The sequence below is a fragment of the Lissotriton helveticus genome, chromosome 6 (genome assembly GCF_964261635.1).
Source record: "Lissotriton helveticus chromosome 6, aLisHel1.1, whole genome shotgun sequence".
Lineage (NCBI taxonomy): Eukaryota > Metazoa > Chordata > Amphibia > Caudata > Salamandridae > Lissotriton > Lissotriton helveticus.
In genome coordinates this window covers 258,140,706-258,159,086 of record NC_136067.1, presented here as the reverse complement: position 1 = coordinate 258,159,086, position 18,381 = coordinate 258,140,706, and the positions used below count along the sequence as shown (strand labels likewise).

The 18,381-nt window shown below is 43.8% G+C and overlaps 1 protein-coding gene across 1 annotated transcript in view; it reads left to right on the top strand.

Annotated features, from left to right (window-relative positions):
* MFSD2B (MFSD2 lysolipid transporter B, sphingolipid) overlaps positions 1 to 18,381 on the top strand; it is a 320,963-nt gene that overhangs the window by 244,445 nt on the left and 58,137 nt on the right. Inside the window, exon 11 of the mRNA XM_078646768.1 lies at positions 12,509 to 12,618. Coding sequence (XP_078502894.1) covers positions 12,509 to 12,618 — 110 coding nt within the window. The remainder of the gene's footprint in view (positions 1 to 12,508; positions 12,619 to 18,381) is intronic.

The window sequence follows — 18,381 nt, the reverse complement described above, 5'->3', positions numbered from 1 at the left end:
TTTGGGACCCCCCTTTTTTCTCGGCCCCCCCTTGACAAACCCCCCCCAAATTTTCAAGGGCTGCTCAGAAACAAAATGTGCCATTTTCCTGAAAATTTCAGCCAATTCCGTCCACAAACGCCAAAGTTATTAGACATAGAATTTTCAAAAATCCCATAGAGAAAAAATCCTAACTATATATACCTACTGGCGACCGCCAGTAGGTAATATATATATATATATATATATATATATATATATATATATATATATATATATATATATATATATATTTATTACCTACTGGCGGTCGCCAGTAGGTATATATAGTTAGGATTTTTTTGAATAGGGATTTCTGAAAATTCTATGTTGAATAACTTTGGCGTTGATGGACGGAATTGGCTGAAATTTTCAGGAAAATGGCACATTGTGTTTCTGAGCGTCCCCTGAAAGTTTGGGGGGGGTTTCGTCAAGTGGGGACCGAGAAAAAAGGGGGGTCCCAAAACGTGTTTTTAACATTGAGTTTTCCATAGGGCGGTTGGACTCACTTTTAGCTCGAACGGCTGAATGGATTTCTATGAAACTTGGCAAAATTGTAGAGACTGTTTGCCCGATGTGCCTTTGCTAGGTCTCAAGATATGTGCTCCAGTGGATTTTGAGAAATTAACGTTCAAAAAAATATATATATATCTGTGACAGCGTCCCGGTTGTTGTGTTGTGTGGGTGATGTAAGTACCAACATGTAGGTACCAATGAAGAGTCTAAAATTCAATGTACACCGTCTCCTCTGTAGATATTTTGTATGTTCTAATATGGGTTATTTAAATGTAAATGTGTGGAAAAGCACTTCATGCTTTAAAGCAATTGTATTTTTGAACTGATTGTTCTTTCCTCTTAGTCCTCCTCTTTGGGTTTTTTTCCCCACACTCTTCTTCAGCATGATAGTTGATAAATTCGTTCCCTCAAAACATTTATATACATAAAAAAAATTATATTAAATACATATAAAATATATTATTCCTTTAAAAGAAGAATACATTTTACAGCTTTTGATATTTGCTATTAAACAACCATTGAAATTCACTGAAAAAACCATAGGTTATAGACCATATATAGTTAGGAATTAGCATTTACAAAACCTTGAAAATTCACTGAAAAAACCATAGGTTATAGACCATATATAGTTAGGAATTAGCATTTACAAAACCTTATTTTACTCACACAAAACCATTGAAATTCGCATATATAGTTAGTTGCACTAACTATATATCGCGCACCCGCAATCCACTGCGGATCATGTCACATATTACATCATTCATGACATGGTCAGTGACATCACTGATGACATCACTGATGACATCTCAAATGACATCACTGATGACATCACTGATGACAACATCCAGTGACTGTATGTTTCTGTAAAGTTAAAATATTTCTTACATATTGAAGAATGAGTGGATGTATAAGTGTCTGGATGAAGGATTTAGTAGGTGCATGACTGACTGTAGTATGAGTGAGTGATTAAATGTGTCTCACTGAGTGCATGGGTTAGTGACTAAACTGTCTTAATTTGTGCATCATTATGTCTGTTGTTCTGTAAACTGCTGCATGTGTTGATCAGTAGCTATATGAGTAACTATATGGGTTACTGATTGGTTGCCCAAGTATTTGTATGGGAGACTGAGTGTGTGTGTGGGTGGCTGGGAGGTGTATGACTCTGTGCATAGATGTGTGAGCAGTTGATTCACTAGATGTATGGCATGTGGAAACAGCTGTATGGGAGGTTGACTGTGTGCATGAGTGTATTGGTGAGTGAATGGATATCTCAGTGCTACATGTCAAACTAAGTACATATGTAAAACACAGTACATGTGAGAGTTGACATATATAAATAACTGTGCATAAGAGCCAGTGAATGTGTGAGTGGCTGTATGGATCATTGTGAACTTGTATCAGGGATTGTATAAGAGAGTAAATATGTCTTAGTATATGTTTGAATAAGTAAGGTGTGTATAACTGTATAGTTGAGGAAATGGAGGTGTGATTGATTCTTTGCATGACTGACTAGGTGTGTGAGTAACTCCATGGATGAGTGACAGTCTGTGAGTGTCTGTTTACACTGAGTGTATCTAAGGTTATATTAGAGTCTGAAGAGGTTCATCGTATTATCACATGAATGATGTCATCAGTGATGTGATCAGTAATGTCAAATGAGATGTCATCAGTGATGTCATCAGTGATGTCATTTGATATGTCATCAGTGATGTCATCAGTGATGTCATCAGTGATGTCATTTGAGATGTCATCAGTGATGTCATCAGTGATGCAATTTGAGATGTCATCAGTGATGCCATCAGTGATGTCATCAGTGATGTCATCAGTGATGTCATTTGAGATGTCATCAGTGATGTCATCAGTGATGTCACTGACCATGTCATGAATGATGTAATATGTGACATGATCAGCAGTGGATTGCGGGTGCGCGATATATAGTTAGTGCAACTAACTATATATGCGAATTTCAATGGTTTTGTGTGAGTAAAATAAGGTTTTGTAAATGCTAATTCCTAACTATATATGGTCTATAACCTATGGTTTTTTCAGTGAATATATATATATATATATATATATATATTCAAGGCGAATAGGTGTGGAGTTTAGAATAATAAATCTAGGCTTCCTCCATGTGCTTTACGTTTTCGGCATTTTGTTCCTCACTATTGTTTTACACTGATATTCTGGGGATCGATGTTTAGTACTAGACCTACAAAAAACATGTCATTTTAGCCTCGATCTCCCATAGTTTAATCAGTGCAGATCTATAACTTAATCCACCCACTCAAGGAAGGGAGGTAGAAAGGAATACAACATGAATTGTGTCAATTTTCTTACAAGGATCACTCATGTTACAGAAATTGTTTTGGCTCATTAAGTTGTTTTTGCACAGCAGCGCTTAGATAGTTAAGTGTGCATGTTTTTCTGTCCTATGTGGATCGAGGGGCCAAAAACCAGGACACCCTCTATTCCACATTCCGAGAGAGCGGTCTCCAATACTTGGACCTTTATTAAGCTCCCTGCTAAGGAATACGTTCTTAAACTTTATTCGATCTCTTATAAAAACATCAATTGATCAAGTAGCTCATGCAACAATGTTAAAAGGATCTACATAAAAACCACAGTTTAATACATTTAAAGATCAGTTCAAAGGGAGTCATTTCCTAGGTGAATTCTACCAGTGCAGATATTATTTAAAACCATGTACGGTGCAACCGTACGCAAAAAACAGTTCCGGTAAATAGGCCCCCCACCTTTCAAGTGCAAACAGAATTTCAATTTTTCGAGTAATTTAATTGAGAGAGCCCCAGGTCTTCCGCCTTCTCATGCATGCCCACAAGAAACAGGCTACAGAAAAGCTCCCAAAGAGGTCATACAGTGCTTTTAGGAAATACAATGCCACCCTGCATTGGGTAAAATTATGGCGCCTTAGAATCGGGAAGACAAACGTTTTCTTTTCAGTGAGATAAAACTTGGAAAAAACACTTTGTGTAGGTCTGATTGGGAAGAATGGTTGTTACAGGGGCAGAGGGGCAAATTGGAGTGCTTGAACTTCCTCAGTGGGAGGGCTAACATCAGAGGGATATAATTCAAGCAGAAATGTAATAAGATGAATCTGTGATGAGCTATATTAACGCATGAGAGATATGAGAAACCATCACACACTCTTGCGGGAATGAGAACGTAAACAGCTACCGCCCTTTGTTTGTGATTTTTTCCCTCCTAAGAAAGTCAGCCCTTTGAAGGTATGGCTATGTGATTTTCCGCTTCGAAACCTTCATACACAGTGCGGGGTCACTAAATAAAATACCCTGCCCTATTGCGATCAATTCGGCCTCTACGTAGCTGAGCCAACTAATCCTGCTGCTGTGGTCCTGTTTCATACAGCTAGCATTTATATGTTGTGTAAAATCAACCGTCGACCTACGCCAGATCAAAAGCCAAAGCAGGATTGGGGCAAATCTAATGGAATCAGGCAAGCGAGGAAACCCCAATTCCAGATGTAAAGTATAGTTTGATTGTGATTGGGGTAAGGATACCCGATTTTTAAAAAAGGTGTCTTCGATTCTCTGGAGAGGGTCAGCGTTAACCATCCCCCACGCATCCACCCCGTACGTCACCATTGCCTTTGTTTTGGCACAATAGATATTTTTAATCATGTCCAAAGGACTGGCTCCCAATTTTCTTGCAAAGCCCTTAATAGCCTGCAGGCTTCTTTCCATAGCAGAGGTTCTTCCCACAAACAGGTTTTTCCAGGAGTGGTTCTTGTCAAATAGGACCCCAGATATGAAAAGGAGTCTAGCACTTTCAGTTTCTTTGAGGCCAGCTGGAATTGGGGGTGTTTTTCTTCTCTTCTGGCATCTGCTATGACAATATATATTTAAGCCGAATTTACTTTAAGATCTAATATAGCCATAAATGAGGCATATGATGTTATAAGAGACTGTAAGGCCACCCCTGTCCTGGCAATCAGGACTGCATCATCTGCATACACCAATATCGGTACTGGCTTGTTGTCAAAAATAGGGATGTCCAGGGGGAGTTCGAGTCAGAGCAGCCTCCACCCGGTTAGTGTAGATGGAGAAAAGAAACAGGGCGAGGACACAGCCCTGCCTTACTCCCCTCTCGATTTTAAAAGAGCGGGTACATTCCCCATTTGCGCCATACCGAACAGAAGAAGAAGCATTATGGTATAGCTGGCGGATGAAGCGAATTATCAGTGAGTCGAGCCCCATCTCTGCCAGCATAAGCCACAGCTTATGGTGGGAAACACAATCGAAAGCCGCTGCGAGGCCCATAAATGCCATATAGACTTTCTCCCCTTCCACTTTCGTGAACTTGTCAATGAAGAGTGACAAATTCAAACACTGGTCCACCGTCCCCTTTCCCCTCTGGAACCCATATTGTGCTTGAATCAGTATGTTATTCTCTTCGGCCCAGTTCTCCAATCTAGCTAATAGAAGCCGGCCCATAAGCTTTGCCATGGTATCCAGAAGGAAAATGGGGCAGTAGTTCTAAGGGGAGCTCCTATCCCCCTTCGTGTATATGGGGACAATAACAATCTGGTTCCAAGATGATGGAGGACCTTCAACTGCTATTCTATTAAACACATATGTTAATAGGGGAACCCACAAATCATAGTTTTGCTGGAAACGATCAATTGGGATCCGATCAGGGCACGGGGCTTTCCCTGGTGGGCAAGACTCCAACCTTCTTCTAACTTCTGTTAGTGAAAATTTCAGACAGCCCAATGGCCTTTCGGCAGGATCAGCCAAAGCTAGGGGTGGAGTATTTTTAAGGCCAAAGATGCTTTCAAAATAAGTCACCCAATCCACCTCGTCCACGTGATATGCCAATGAAGGATCCTTAGAGTCCTTAAAATAAGGGGTGTTTATGACTCTCCAAAAGTCCCTGCTGCTTACCGAGGACGCAGCTTGCTCCAGGTCCCTCCAGGCCTTTATACAATATCTCCTTCTTTCTTTTTTCCCTGGCCTGTTTGTAGTAACTACGCAACAAATTGAGCTATACAGGATCTCTATGGTGGACTTTGAGAGCGTTCTTGAGCGCTGCCCTAGCTGTCGAACATTCATGGTCAAACCATCCTCTTTTTTGGTTCAGATTAAGCAATTTACTATGAGTAAGTGCCATTTGTATTTTTGTGAGGAGTGCTATAAAGTGGGTGACTAAGTGTTGAGACATGGTACCCTCAACCAGAGAGAGTGTGATCTCTTTGCTTACTAGCGCTATTTATTTATTGCCCAGATTCAGCTTCTCTACCTGTCCCTATTTTAGCTGATATCCATTTTTCCTAGATAGCATTAAGTAATATGTTATCTGTTGTTGTTCTTTTGCCTTGACAAGGAAGATCTAAGGAGCTAAGGACGATGACATGATCGCTACACGGTGTAAATACATTTTCTTAGTGGGCCACTTTACTACTTAATAAGGAAGAAGCTAAAATAAAATCAATTGTTGACGCCTGAGAACTCTGCCTGAAAGTTGTCCCTATCTGGCCATGTTTAGTGTTGTTAATTATATCCAGGTTACTTTGGTACAGGAGATTATTCAGGGTGTCCCCGTACTCGTTGCGTGAAAAGTGAGTAAGGGGGTTATCCTGAGGATCCATTAAACCACACACTTTAGAGTCGGAATATTTGCATAGGTGAGTTTTAAAATCCCCCACCCAGATGATATGTAGTATACCTATTTTCTTAGTTCAAGTAATTTTTCCTAGTTCCCTCATTAGGTCTTCGGCTACTTTATTCATATTTCGCCCAAATTCTTTATTATAAAAATGTACTAAGATCCACAGTCAATCGTTTTTTAATTAAAGAACAAAGATCTGGAAGTAATAATTCGGGGGGGCAGCCTGTTTAATTTGGACTGGAATAGTATTGGAGATCACAGTTAATAGTCCCCCCTTTGCTCTGTCTGATGAAGAGGGCACTGCAGGAGTATGACAAGTGTGAAAACCAAGGGAAAGTACAGTCTCCTTTGCCCAGGTCTCCTGGAAGCAAATAATCTCCATGGAGTGCCACAGATTGAACCGCTGTTCATTATCCACTTTAGTGGCAATTCCTACCACCTTACAGGATGCTAAAGTAATCCTATTATTGTTTCTACCACACTGGGTGGTGGCAATCAAAGGTATTGTCTGTGTTCCATTTGGTAGACCAGCTGCCGAGACTGGTTCACCAGGGAGCAATGATGTTCAATCACAGGATTCTAGGTCGGAAAGAGGAGCACGTCTTTTATATAACCATACCCCCTTGGGAACAAAGGGGCCATCCACATATCTAATGGGGGGACAACCTAGCCTTTGCCCACTCCTATTCCCTCCACCTGGATTTACAGCCTGTTTGTAAAAGTGGTGCAATGGTAAAGGTGTAATTTGAGTGCTCCCAGACTGAGGCCTGTACAGGTTTACTCACACAAGATAAGCCACCTGAGTGCTGTTGAAGTTTACCACGCAATCCCCCCCAGTTGACTTTGGGGAACTACCCACCCACCCCACTTTCCTGGCCATTATGATTTTGTTTGCCAGGTAGTGGTTACTCATTTCTGAGTTCCTTGGGTTAAACGAAAGCCAATGGAGGCATTTGTCCATCAGTTGTGACGTTGATTCCAACTGATTTTCCTGGAGGGGTGGTGCATTTGCCAGAACCAGTACCAGGTGTGAAGTCTCCGGTGGAAGATGAAGTACTGTTGGGGTGCGAGCCTCTATATGGTCTTCTTCGAGGGGGGGGGGGGCGAGTGCCACATATACCAAGAGCCTGGTGAGATCTCCTCTGTTGGGCGTATGGGCGCAGAACTTGGACCCCATCTCCGAAGATGCCCTACTCAAATGCATCTTTAAAACAAAGCCCTCCAACCATTCTCTTGACCCCATCCCTAGTGCCATCGCCATTGACTTCTATACCCATTCTCTGTCCTATTGGACCACTTTGGTTAACCTCTCCCTCTGTCAAGGCTCCCTTCCTGTTTCCTTCAAAACTGGGCAGGTCACCGCTCTGCTTAAAAACCCACCTCTGATGGGAACGATCTCAACAACTTCCGCCCCATCACTAACCTACCTTTTCTTGCGAAAATCACAGAAAGATGTGTAGCGAAATAACTCTCTCGTCATATCAAGGACAATGATCTTCTTGACAATTTCCAGTCCGGTTTCATTCAAAATTGCAGCACTGAAACAGGCCTGCTGCAAGTGATTGATGACGCGCTGCGGACACTCGATTCTGGGGAGTCTTGTCTTCTTATTCTCCTTGACCTTTCTGCAGCCTTTGCCACTGTCAATCACAACACTCTCCTTAACCTTCTGACCTGCTTTGACACTCTTCTGCCCTTTTTGAGTTATCAGCGCCAGGATGCCTGCAATGTGATAGTGCGCTTTACAAGACTAACAAATAATAAATTAAACTCTTCAACAGAGAATGGGCATGGAGGGCACTGTGCTTAAATGGTTTGCTTCCTTCCTCTCTGATAGATCCCAAATGATCAAAATAGCGAATAGTCTTTCATCTCCTTTGGCGGTAGGTCAAGGTGTTACTCAAGGCTCTATCCTTGCACCCACATTGTTCAATCTCTATTTAGAATCATTGGGAAATCTCCTAAGTAAATCCGGGATCCACTATCATCTCTATGTGGACGACACTCAAATCTACCTCAAGGTTGCCTCCACTCACGATCTCTCCATACTAAGCTCTACTCTCGACTCCATTCAAAACTGGATGTTAACTCATCAACTGATTCTGAATCCCTCTAAAACTGAATTCCACCTCCTCTCCTCCTCACTTTCTCCTCCCCCGGTTCAATCATGGATGGATCAGATGAATCTACTTTACAATAAACCCATCATTGTCGACAGCGCAAAATCCTTTGGTTTCATACTCTACACAAAACTCAATCTACTCTCCCACATTAATTCCATTGCAAAGTCTGCTCGATACCAACTGCGCCTTTTTTGGGGATTTGTCGCTTCTTCCCGGAGCATGACCTTAAAACCCTGGTCCAATCGCTGGTTCTCTCCAGACTGGACTACTGTAACTCTCTTCTTACTGGCCTCCCAAATCCCACCTGTCCCCCCTTAAATCTGTTCTCCATTCAGCAGCTCGTTTCATATATGGGGCCAAAAGAAGCTACCATATCACACCCATTTTATCCACCCTCCGTTGGATTCCCATCGAGGCAAGATCTATCTACAAGACTGCCTGTATCACCCACAAAGCCTTGCACTCCTCCTCTCCTCGCTTCCTGGCGATTAAACTGAAACTCTCTGGAGGCTCTAGACCATCACGTAATGCAGAAAATCTATTGCTTGAACCTCTCACTTTCAAGAAAGAAAGGTCGATGGCCCAATCCTTTTCAGGCAACGCGGTGAGAATCTGGAACTCACTTCTGCCTCAGCTCCGGACCACCACCTCTTCCCAGGCCTTCAAAACTAACCTCAAAGCTCTCCTCCTTCAAAGACACTTCCAAATTTAATTCACACCCTCTCTATTATCTGAAGGAAGTCCTTTATAGGAAATTCTGTTCTACATGACTATAGAAGTCCCTTCCCAATGTGTTCTTGTGGTTTGAGAGTCTGCAATTTATTGCAGTATTGTACTTCTACTTGTATTGTGTACTCCTTTGTAACATGCTCACGTCACTTTCCCTCTTGAAATGTATCGTTTTCTACCTCTTGTATTTTGTTTGCTTTTGATGCATGCACAATTACCACCATTGCCTCATGTAACGTAACGTTTGTTCTTGTGTTTCGAGTATCTGCCATTTAGTGCAGTATTATACCTCTATTTGTACTTTGTACACTTTTGTAACATACATACATGTCACTTTTTTTCCTCTTGTAACGTATCATTTGCTACCTCTTGTATTTTGTTTGCTCTTGATACATGCACAATTGTCACTATTGCCTTGTGTAACGTAACGTTTGCTCTTGTAACATGCTGACTTGTAATTTTTCCTCATGTTTCTCTACTGTTCCAATTGTGAAGCGCTCTGACACCTTCGGGTAAAGTCCGCGCTATATAAAAACGCATAAAATAAATAAAAATAAATAAACTTTTACCTCTATAGTTATTTCAGAAGGTAAAGGTCTACTGTAGGTCCTTTTGACAATATATTTTCACAAATCAGCCACAGTCTTGATCTGAGCTCTGACTGAGCTCCTACAAAGCCCACGTGCTTTGACTCATAAAAGAAAAGATCTTTTCTGTGGAATTGCTAATGATTGTAAATTAGCTCAAATCTGTGAAGTTTTTAACCTAGTAATTAATGGGGAGAAACTGTCCAGAAACGTTACTTTTGCCCCAATTATAGCGCCACAGAGTTGAAAGTTTAAAGAGTACGTTTATTAACGTAGATGCAATAGTACATTAGAACTAAACAACAAAATGGGGGAGGAAAAAGAGGGGGGTAATATACTGTTGAAACACATCTGCTTCAAGGAGTTTAAACCAAGCAGACTGGTGATCCGAACATAACAGGATGCTCCAACGTTTTTTGGGTAGGCTTGCAGGTTGTCTTACTCCTCCGTGAGTAAATACATTGTTTTAATAGGTCAGTTCGCAAAATACAGAATCACAGTGGTTTGCAATTTGACTTACCTCATATATATTAATGAGGTAGGTTGCAAATTGCAACTTGCTATGATCGGTTAGAATCACAGGCATGGTGGCCTGCTGGGGTCAGCAGACCAACATGTCTCTGATTGCTTTTGAACAAAGATTTCTTTTTTTACCTGCATCCGTTTCCCTAAATAGAAAACGGGATGCATTTAAAAATGAAAATGAAATCTTTCACACACTTGTTTTACTAGTAAGCAGTGGTACCATGGCCCATTGCCCATTGCCTACTGCTATAACATTTTTTTGTAAACATTCACAAATGGGAAGGGGTCCCTTGTGAGGAAGTAATAAACTTTAACTCTAGAGGAGCTGTCTGGATGTAGAATTCAATGGAGAAAAGGTGAACATGCTACTGAGTCTTGGAAGAGCTACAATCAAAAAGTAAAGAATAATTTATTATTAAATACAGAATCTCCTCTTTAGAATATTACTGCCCAAATTAGTTTATTCTGAAAACTATTCACTTTGAAGCTGCATATTGTTATTTTTTAAAGAAATGTTTCTTCTTCTATTGTGTTTGTGATTGGATCATCTAAAAAAATATGTATCAGAAGAAAGAGAAAAGCAATAGAAAATTGTAGCTCTATCTTAAACATGTATATATATCTTAATGAGTACATTTTATATAAAGGGAATGGAGAGGACTGATTTATAGTTCAGATTTCCCTTGTCTTTAATAAGTGAAAATGCTTATAGCTGCACGGGTGACCAGTTACATAAACATCACCCAGTATCTGATTCGTTTTATCTGTGGCCTGCAACTGCGTTCAAAATAGCCCAGTTCCACAAAAACAGAGGCACTGGCCTACCTGGAAGGACTTAACATTCAGCATGTCTCCCTCGTCAGAACACTCCTTACCTCTTAAAACCTACAGGAGCCTATTAAAACGGCATTTAGGAGTACGTAAGGTAGTACTCCTGCAGTGCTCTTTTATGTACTTTACATGTTTTTATGAATTGACCATAAAACATCTAAAATGAGAATATAATTAGAATTGTCAGAGAATATTCATGTAGAACTGGTTAAAATGGCGAGGACTTTTATTAGTACTGAGTTGGAGGTTTCAAGAACAATTCACAAAGGACTGGTGTTAGAATACTTAATAGAATTCTAACAGGCCAGTACCCCCCCCCCCCCACCCCCTTCTAGGCATATCTGTCATCTGAGAGAGAGGTCTAAAAGGAGAAGGCAGTCTCTCCCCACTCTCTACTACACACATGTATCACAACAGAGAGAGGGATCAGCAGAGAGGCACGTCCCTCCACAATCCCTACCACGCACACCCGTCGTCATAGAGAGAGAGAGACAGAGAGAGGGAGGGAGAGAGGGAGGGAGAGAGAGAGAGAGAGAGAGAGAGAGAGAGAGAGAGATAGAGATCTAAAAGCAGAGCCTAGTCTCTCTCCACATCCTACTATGCACACCTATCATTACGGAGATAGGTCTCAGCAGAAAGGCCAGTCCCTTCCCACACTCTACTACGAACATCTGTCATCTGAGAGAGAGAGAGAGAGAGAGAGTGAGAGAGGTGTTTAAAAGTCAAGGGCAGCCCCCCACACCCTACTATGCACATCTGTTATCTGAGAGAGATCTAAAGAAGAGCCCGGTCTCTCCCCACACCCTACTATGCACACCTATCATTACAGAGAGAGGTATAGCATTTTCCATGTATAATGGCACTTCTGGGGCCATAGATCTAGCTGGGGTGATAATAATGTGTCACTCCTCACACCCTACCACACACACCAGTCATCTGGTCCAAAAAAGAGAGTACAGTCTCTACAAAAGGTTAAAGTAATGTAATAGGGGTAATAAAAATATCTGTTTTCGTTTAAAAAACCTTAGTAATTCACTGAAAGAACCAAAGGTTAAAGAAACGTTATAGTTAGATGAATTTGCAATTGTGAACATTAATGTTAATGAAATTAATGATGCCATGTAATATGTCATCAGTGATGTCATAAATGATGTCATAGATGTCATAAGTCATATGTGAGGTCATAAACAGTGCGGGGAAGGGGCGTAAGTTAAAACTAGTGCTGCTCTCTATAACTGGTCAATCTGTGTGTGTTTTTTTAGTTCAAGACACTAATGTTCATGCTCACATATTCACCTAACTATTAACGTTACTTCAGCATGTTTTTTTCAGTGACCATCTATATACCTGTATCTTTAATCATATATATATAAAATGTTGAAAATCAGGTAAAGTTCTTTTGTGTACAGTGAGTGGACGCTCTCTATTATCAGCCTCGTCAGACAGTAATCAGCTAGTGTTTCATGTGAATGCGTGTGGTTATGGGTGCATGCCACAGTTTATGTGCTTCCCTTTTGTTCTTCATTCTCTCAGTGGATGATTCCATTTGCAGTGATGCTGGTCACCATCCCCAGCCTGACCGTGGCGTACGTGGTGGCAGTGACGTCCGGCGTGAGCATTGCAGCATCTCTGCTACTGCCGTGGTAAGAAGGCTTCAACAAAAGGCATGAGAGGGGGTGTTTATTTAAGGAATTTAACAGGTTTATATAGTATCAAAATATGGAACCTCATGATAAGGTTTATCGTTGTACGAAGTAACATGCTCATACAAAGTGTATATCTGAGTTGTGGTTTGATGTGTACAAACAACTCCCCAGTTTCCTTTCCTATTTCTCGTTCCCCTTTGTTGTTATCTTACTGCCTTATTTGGCCTGAAGTATCAATAGGCTGGTTCCATACAGTGGTCCCAAAGTGCGCACTGAAATTGTGCTACCAGTCCTACATTTTGTGATGTGAGCTTTGGATAATAGGTTGCATCACAAAATCCCAGTCATAGCAGGTGACAGAACAGCCTGCGTAATTAATATTAATAAGGCAGGTCGCTATTTGTGAACCTCTCTGATTGGTCACAAACACAGGAATGGTGGTCTGTAAGGAACAGTAAAGCACCATTCTGGGGTTTCCACTGCCTAATAGAAACATTTTTCTTTTTTCCCTTCAAGGAACCAGTGCTGTTTTAATAATAATTATTTTTCAAAGTTTCACGTTTGGGAAAATGATGGGTTGAGCATACAGAGGTCTTAGGTAGCCCCTGACTCAGAAATGCCACATCAAAGAGTCACGCATAAATTGACAAAAATAAATGTCACCTTGTATGGGCCAGGGACGTCAATCCAAAAATATTTATGCTTAAGGACTCCTGTGCCAGATTAAGACTTGTATGAACCAGGGAAGAGCAAAAGGACTTGTGGTAGCGTTCTAGTAGTTCCGTCCCCGGAACAGGAAGGAGGGGACAGGAAGCGGAAGGCGACCATCTTGAGATCGGCGCTGACCGTTACAGTAAAGGTCGCAACTCCCGGCGCTCCGGAGAATAAAGAAGTTTAAAAGAACTTCTTGAGTTTGCGTGGTAATTTACATCACTACAATGGCGACGAAGGTTGGTCTTTAGACCCCACAAGCAACGCACGACGTAAATATCTACTAGGGACGCTCCAGCGCCGAAATTCACCCGGAGCGTGGCAGAGGAGCCCGGGGGGCCCCAGGGACAGAGCGCGAACGCACGCCATCTCTCCGAAAAGGCACAGGAGCTACCAGAACGGCAAACAGTAAGCGGAGGGGCGTTTACAGGCTAAAAAGAGCTTGGGGATATCTTACCAGAGTGCTGTGCTGAACCCTGGGTGCTGGGGAGACATAGTACCACACAGTGGTGTGCACCCTACCTGACCATTGCGACAGGGGTGCCCCGCAACCTGGCGGAGCCTCGGTTGGGCGAAGAGGTGCCTAGCTCGACGGACCCACCCGGAGGGAACGGCCTACAGGCTTTACCAGGTCCCTCGTAGAGAGACAGGGGAGGAGACAGCGGCAGTGAACACAGCGAAGGGGACACAGCCGAACAGCACACGCCGGGGAGTCCCCCTGGTCGGGCGATCCCAGTTCCGGCGAATCGGAGAGGCGCAGCCAAGATGGCGGTCCATTTGTCTTCCCTCACCCAATTGGTGCCATTCCTGACAAAGTGCGGAGAACCGGATATGAAGTGGGAGGACTGGAAAAGGTACTTCCTCAACTATCTCGAGGCTCTGGAAGAGGAGGGAGACACGCCATTCACGAGCAAAAGGAGAAAGAAAATCCTGTTACACAACTTGGGCCCGGAAGGGATCAGAGTTTACGATACCATAGATAAAGCAGAGAGAGGAGCCACGGACACAGATGTCTTCAGTCACGCCATCCCGGACCTTGACACACACTACAGGCCGGTCGTGTGTGTCGCGATAGACAGATACAACTTCTTTCAAAGAAAGCAAAAGAATGGGGAGACGGTGGACGAGTATGTTGTGGCCTTACAGAAGTTGGCCCTCACGTGTAAGTTTGACACGCTGCATGACGACCTAATTAGGGACCAAATTATCATGCACACCTCCAGTTCCCACATCCAGGAGAAACTGTGGGTGAATGGTGACGCTCCCCTCAAAGAAATATGGGCGATGGTCAAGAAGGCAGAATTGTCGAGACGTTGTGCACAAGCGGCCAAGAAAGAGGCAGGCGGGACACAAACAGTCTGCAAGATTATGACGCAGTCGAGGGGTGAACGACCAAGGCAGAGGGACCAGCAAAGAAACCAAGACAGTAGAAGGCACAACTACAACAACAACAACACCCAGTTGGACAACAGGACGAATAAAGGTGGCAGGCCGAGCTGTTACAGGTGTGGCAGTACTTCGCATCTGGGAAATGACAAAGCGTGCCCGGCGTTCAGAGCAAAATGCTCATATTGCAGTGTGTTCAGACACTATGAGAAGGTGTGCCGCCGGAAACCTAAAGGTGCGATGGTTAGATATGTAGACCAAGAACACAAGGAGGAGGCAGACGACCAAGACGATGCTGATGACCAGGAAGAGTTCCTTTATATTGACGTCCAGGTGTTGGAAATGGAAGGAGAGGGAACGGACAAACCCAGACTGAGTATGCATATCGGCGGGATACCAATGGAAATGATAGCAGACAGTGGGGCGCCCATCTCCATCATACAACGACAAGTATGGGAAGAAAAGTTTGCATCCAAGATCGAGGAGAAACTGCAACCCATGGATTTGAGGCCGGTCACGTATACGGGACAGAGAATTCCCATGTTGGGGTATTGCCCCCTCTTATTCGAGTTCAGAGGTCGCCACGCCAACTGCAAGTTGTACGTAGCCGAGAAAGGCCCTTCAGTGTTGAGCTGGAAAGACCAAGGAGCCCTAGGGATACAACTCAACCCAGGGGGCATTGAAAAGATACTGCTTATGGACATGGAAGGGAAGGACGATGTGGAGTCATGGCAGAGAGCTTACCCCAAGGTATTTAATGGTCAAATTGGAGAATTGGTGAAATATAAACACCTCATAAAGCTAAAAGAAGGAGCAAAACCTGTGGTACATAAGGTGAGGAACATCCCGTTCCGCAGCAGGGAAGCAGTGCAGACGGAGCTGGACAGGCTGGAAAAAGAAGGAGTGATCAGAGCGATAGAGAGTGCTGAATGGCTTTCACCGCTGGTGGTAGCTCAAAAGCCGAATGGTAAAGTAAGGCTGTGTGTCGATTTAAGGGAACTGAACAAAAACATTGTAATCGACAAATTTCCCCTGCCCCGAATAAATGAGATGCTAGCCAAGACGAAGGACATCAAATGGTTCTCCACCGCGGATTTGTCATCGGTGTACCACCAAGTACGACTGCATTCATCGTGCTGCCATCTCACGTCTTTCATCACGCCTTTCGGCTGTTACGAATTCGTGAGAATGCCATTCGGACTAGCATCTGCAGCTGCGGTCTTCCAGAAGCTAATGCACAAGTTGCTGAGGAATGTGGAGAATGTGCAGTTTTTTCAAGACGACATCCTGGTGATGGGGAAAACCAAACAGGACCACAATGAGAAGCTCCACAAAGTGCTACGGACACTCCAGGAAAACGGTCTGACGGCGGAATGGTCCAAATGCAGACTCGGAGTGCAATCTGTCACGTACCTGGGCCATGAGGTGAGCGAAAGCGGGATAAAGCCAAAAAGAGCGAATATGAAAGCTATTCAGGATGCCCCCACACCCAGCAAGAAAGAAGACGTTCGGTCATTCCTGGGAATGGCCGAGTACTACAGTAAATTCATTCCCCATTTTGCCACGAAAACGCATCTCCTACGCCAACTCCTGAAAGAGAAGAACAAATTCATATGGGGTCAGGAGGACCAGATGGAGTTTGAAGCCCGTAAACAGGAGATGAGTACCGCCATTCCCCTGAAGGGATTCGACCCGGGCGCGGAGTCCATCCTCACCACAGATGCCAGTGACCGGGGCCTAGGAGCGGTCCTTATGCAGAAGTCGGACAATGGAGAGATATCGACGGTCAGCTTTGCCTCAAGGTCGCTCGCGTCCACTGAGGAGAAGTATAGCGTCATAGAGAAGGAGATGCTGGCGGTGGTATGGGCGATGGAAAGATTCAGGCAGTACTTATGGGGAGCGAAGTTCCTGGTGAGAACGGACCACAAGCCCTTGGTCCGAGTACTGACGTCAAGTGGCCATGCTCACGCGACCCCTAGAATTGCCAAGATGACTCTTAGACTGCTGGATTTTGTGTACGAGGTGGAACACATTCCTGGTCCGCAGAATAAGGTGGCGGACTTCCTAAGTAGAGCGGCGGCGATGGAAGAAGCGGATGGTAGTGAGAAACAAAGGTGGGAAGGATACGTGGTAGCCACCATCCAGGATACGGAAGAAGTGATCAGTGCCCAAGAGTGGGAAGAAGCATACAAGGAAGACGCCGACCTGGAAGCCATCAAAGGATACGTGGTCCACGGGTGGCCAGAAAAAAGACACCTCAAGGAAGAACTGAGAAAGTACTGGGAAGTAAGGGATGAACTATCGCTTGCGGAGAACCCCACATTCCTGCTCAGAGGCGACAAAGTGGTTCCTCCACAAGGCATAATGGATCACCTAATGAATCTATTACATGAGGGACACCAGGGCATCACCAAGACCAAAGCTCTTGCCAGGCAAGCGTACTGGTGGCCAGCCATTGATGTGCAGATAGAACGACATGTGCGGCAATGTGAGTCATGTGCCAAGGCTGATAAATCACAGAGCATGTTGAGACCACCTTTAGGGAAATTCCCTGTACCAGATGGACCATGGGAAATGGTCTCAGTGGATATAATGGGCCCCGTCCTCAACAAAGAAGGAACACAGAAGTATGTCGTAGTTCTCATCGACAAATATTCCAAGTGGCCAGAGGTGGAGGTTATGGAGAATGTAGACACTGATGCCGTGGTGCGATTCTTACGTACCACATTTGTCAGAGAAGGCATCCCGAAAGTTATCACGTGTGATAATGGGCCGCAATTCACCTCGGCGAAGTGGATAGCCTTCACGAACAGGAACGGCATAGAAGTAAAACATACGCCCATCTACCATCCTGCCGGTAATGGTCAGGTGGAACGTTTCAACCGGGTGATCATGGGCACTATTCAAGCGGCCATCAACGATGGTATGACTGGGAGAAGGAATTGGAAAAGATGATCATGGCCTATCGTATCACTCCAGGAAGCACGGGATACAGCCCATTTAAGGTGTTGAGAGGTAGAGAAGCCTTCACGAAGGACAACACGGCATGGAGGAAATTAGTAGTGCAAAGCAGATGGTCACCGGCTGTGGTCAGAAGAAATCTGGAGAAGGCGCAAGAAGTATACACGACGCATTTCAACAAGAGACACAATGTTCAAGGAGTAGAACTGGAGAAGGGAGACTGGGTGAGAGTGAAATTGGCCATCCTAAAGAAGAAGGGGGAAAGCAAATTTTCACCACCTTTGCAAGTGCTGGAGCCGTATGCCCGGTCCGCCCTGCTCAGTGACGGAAAAGTGTGGTCACAGGACAGAATGGCCAAATGCAGCAAGATCTTGAGGTGGGGAGATGAAGAGGAAGAAGGAGTAAAGCAAGTAGGAGAAGAAGGAGAGAGAGAATGTAGCGGAAGGAGTAACGAGAATGTAGAAGAAGGGGTGCAGCAAGTGGAAGACAGGGACGGAGAAGGCGAGACGAGTGAAGGTACAAGGAGCGTGGACAAGGAAGGAAGCAGTGAGGAGGTGATGGACAGAGCAAGAGAAAAGGCAGGGAGAAGATCAGACAGAAGGGAACCGGAAGAAGAAGGTAGAGGTGAAGTGGTGAGAACCAGAGTTGGAAGGATGGTAAAAGTACCTGAGAAGTTCAAGGACTATGACATGAACTGAAAGT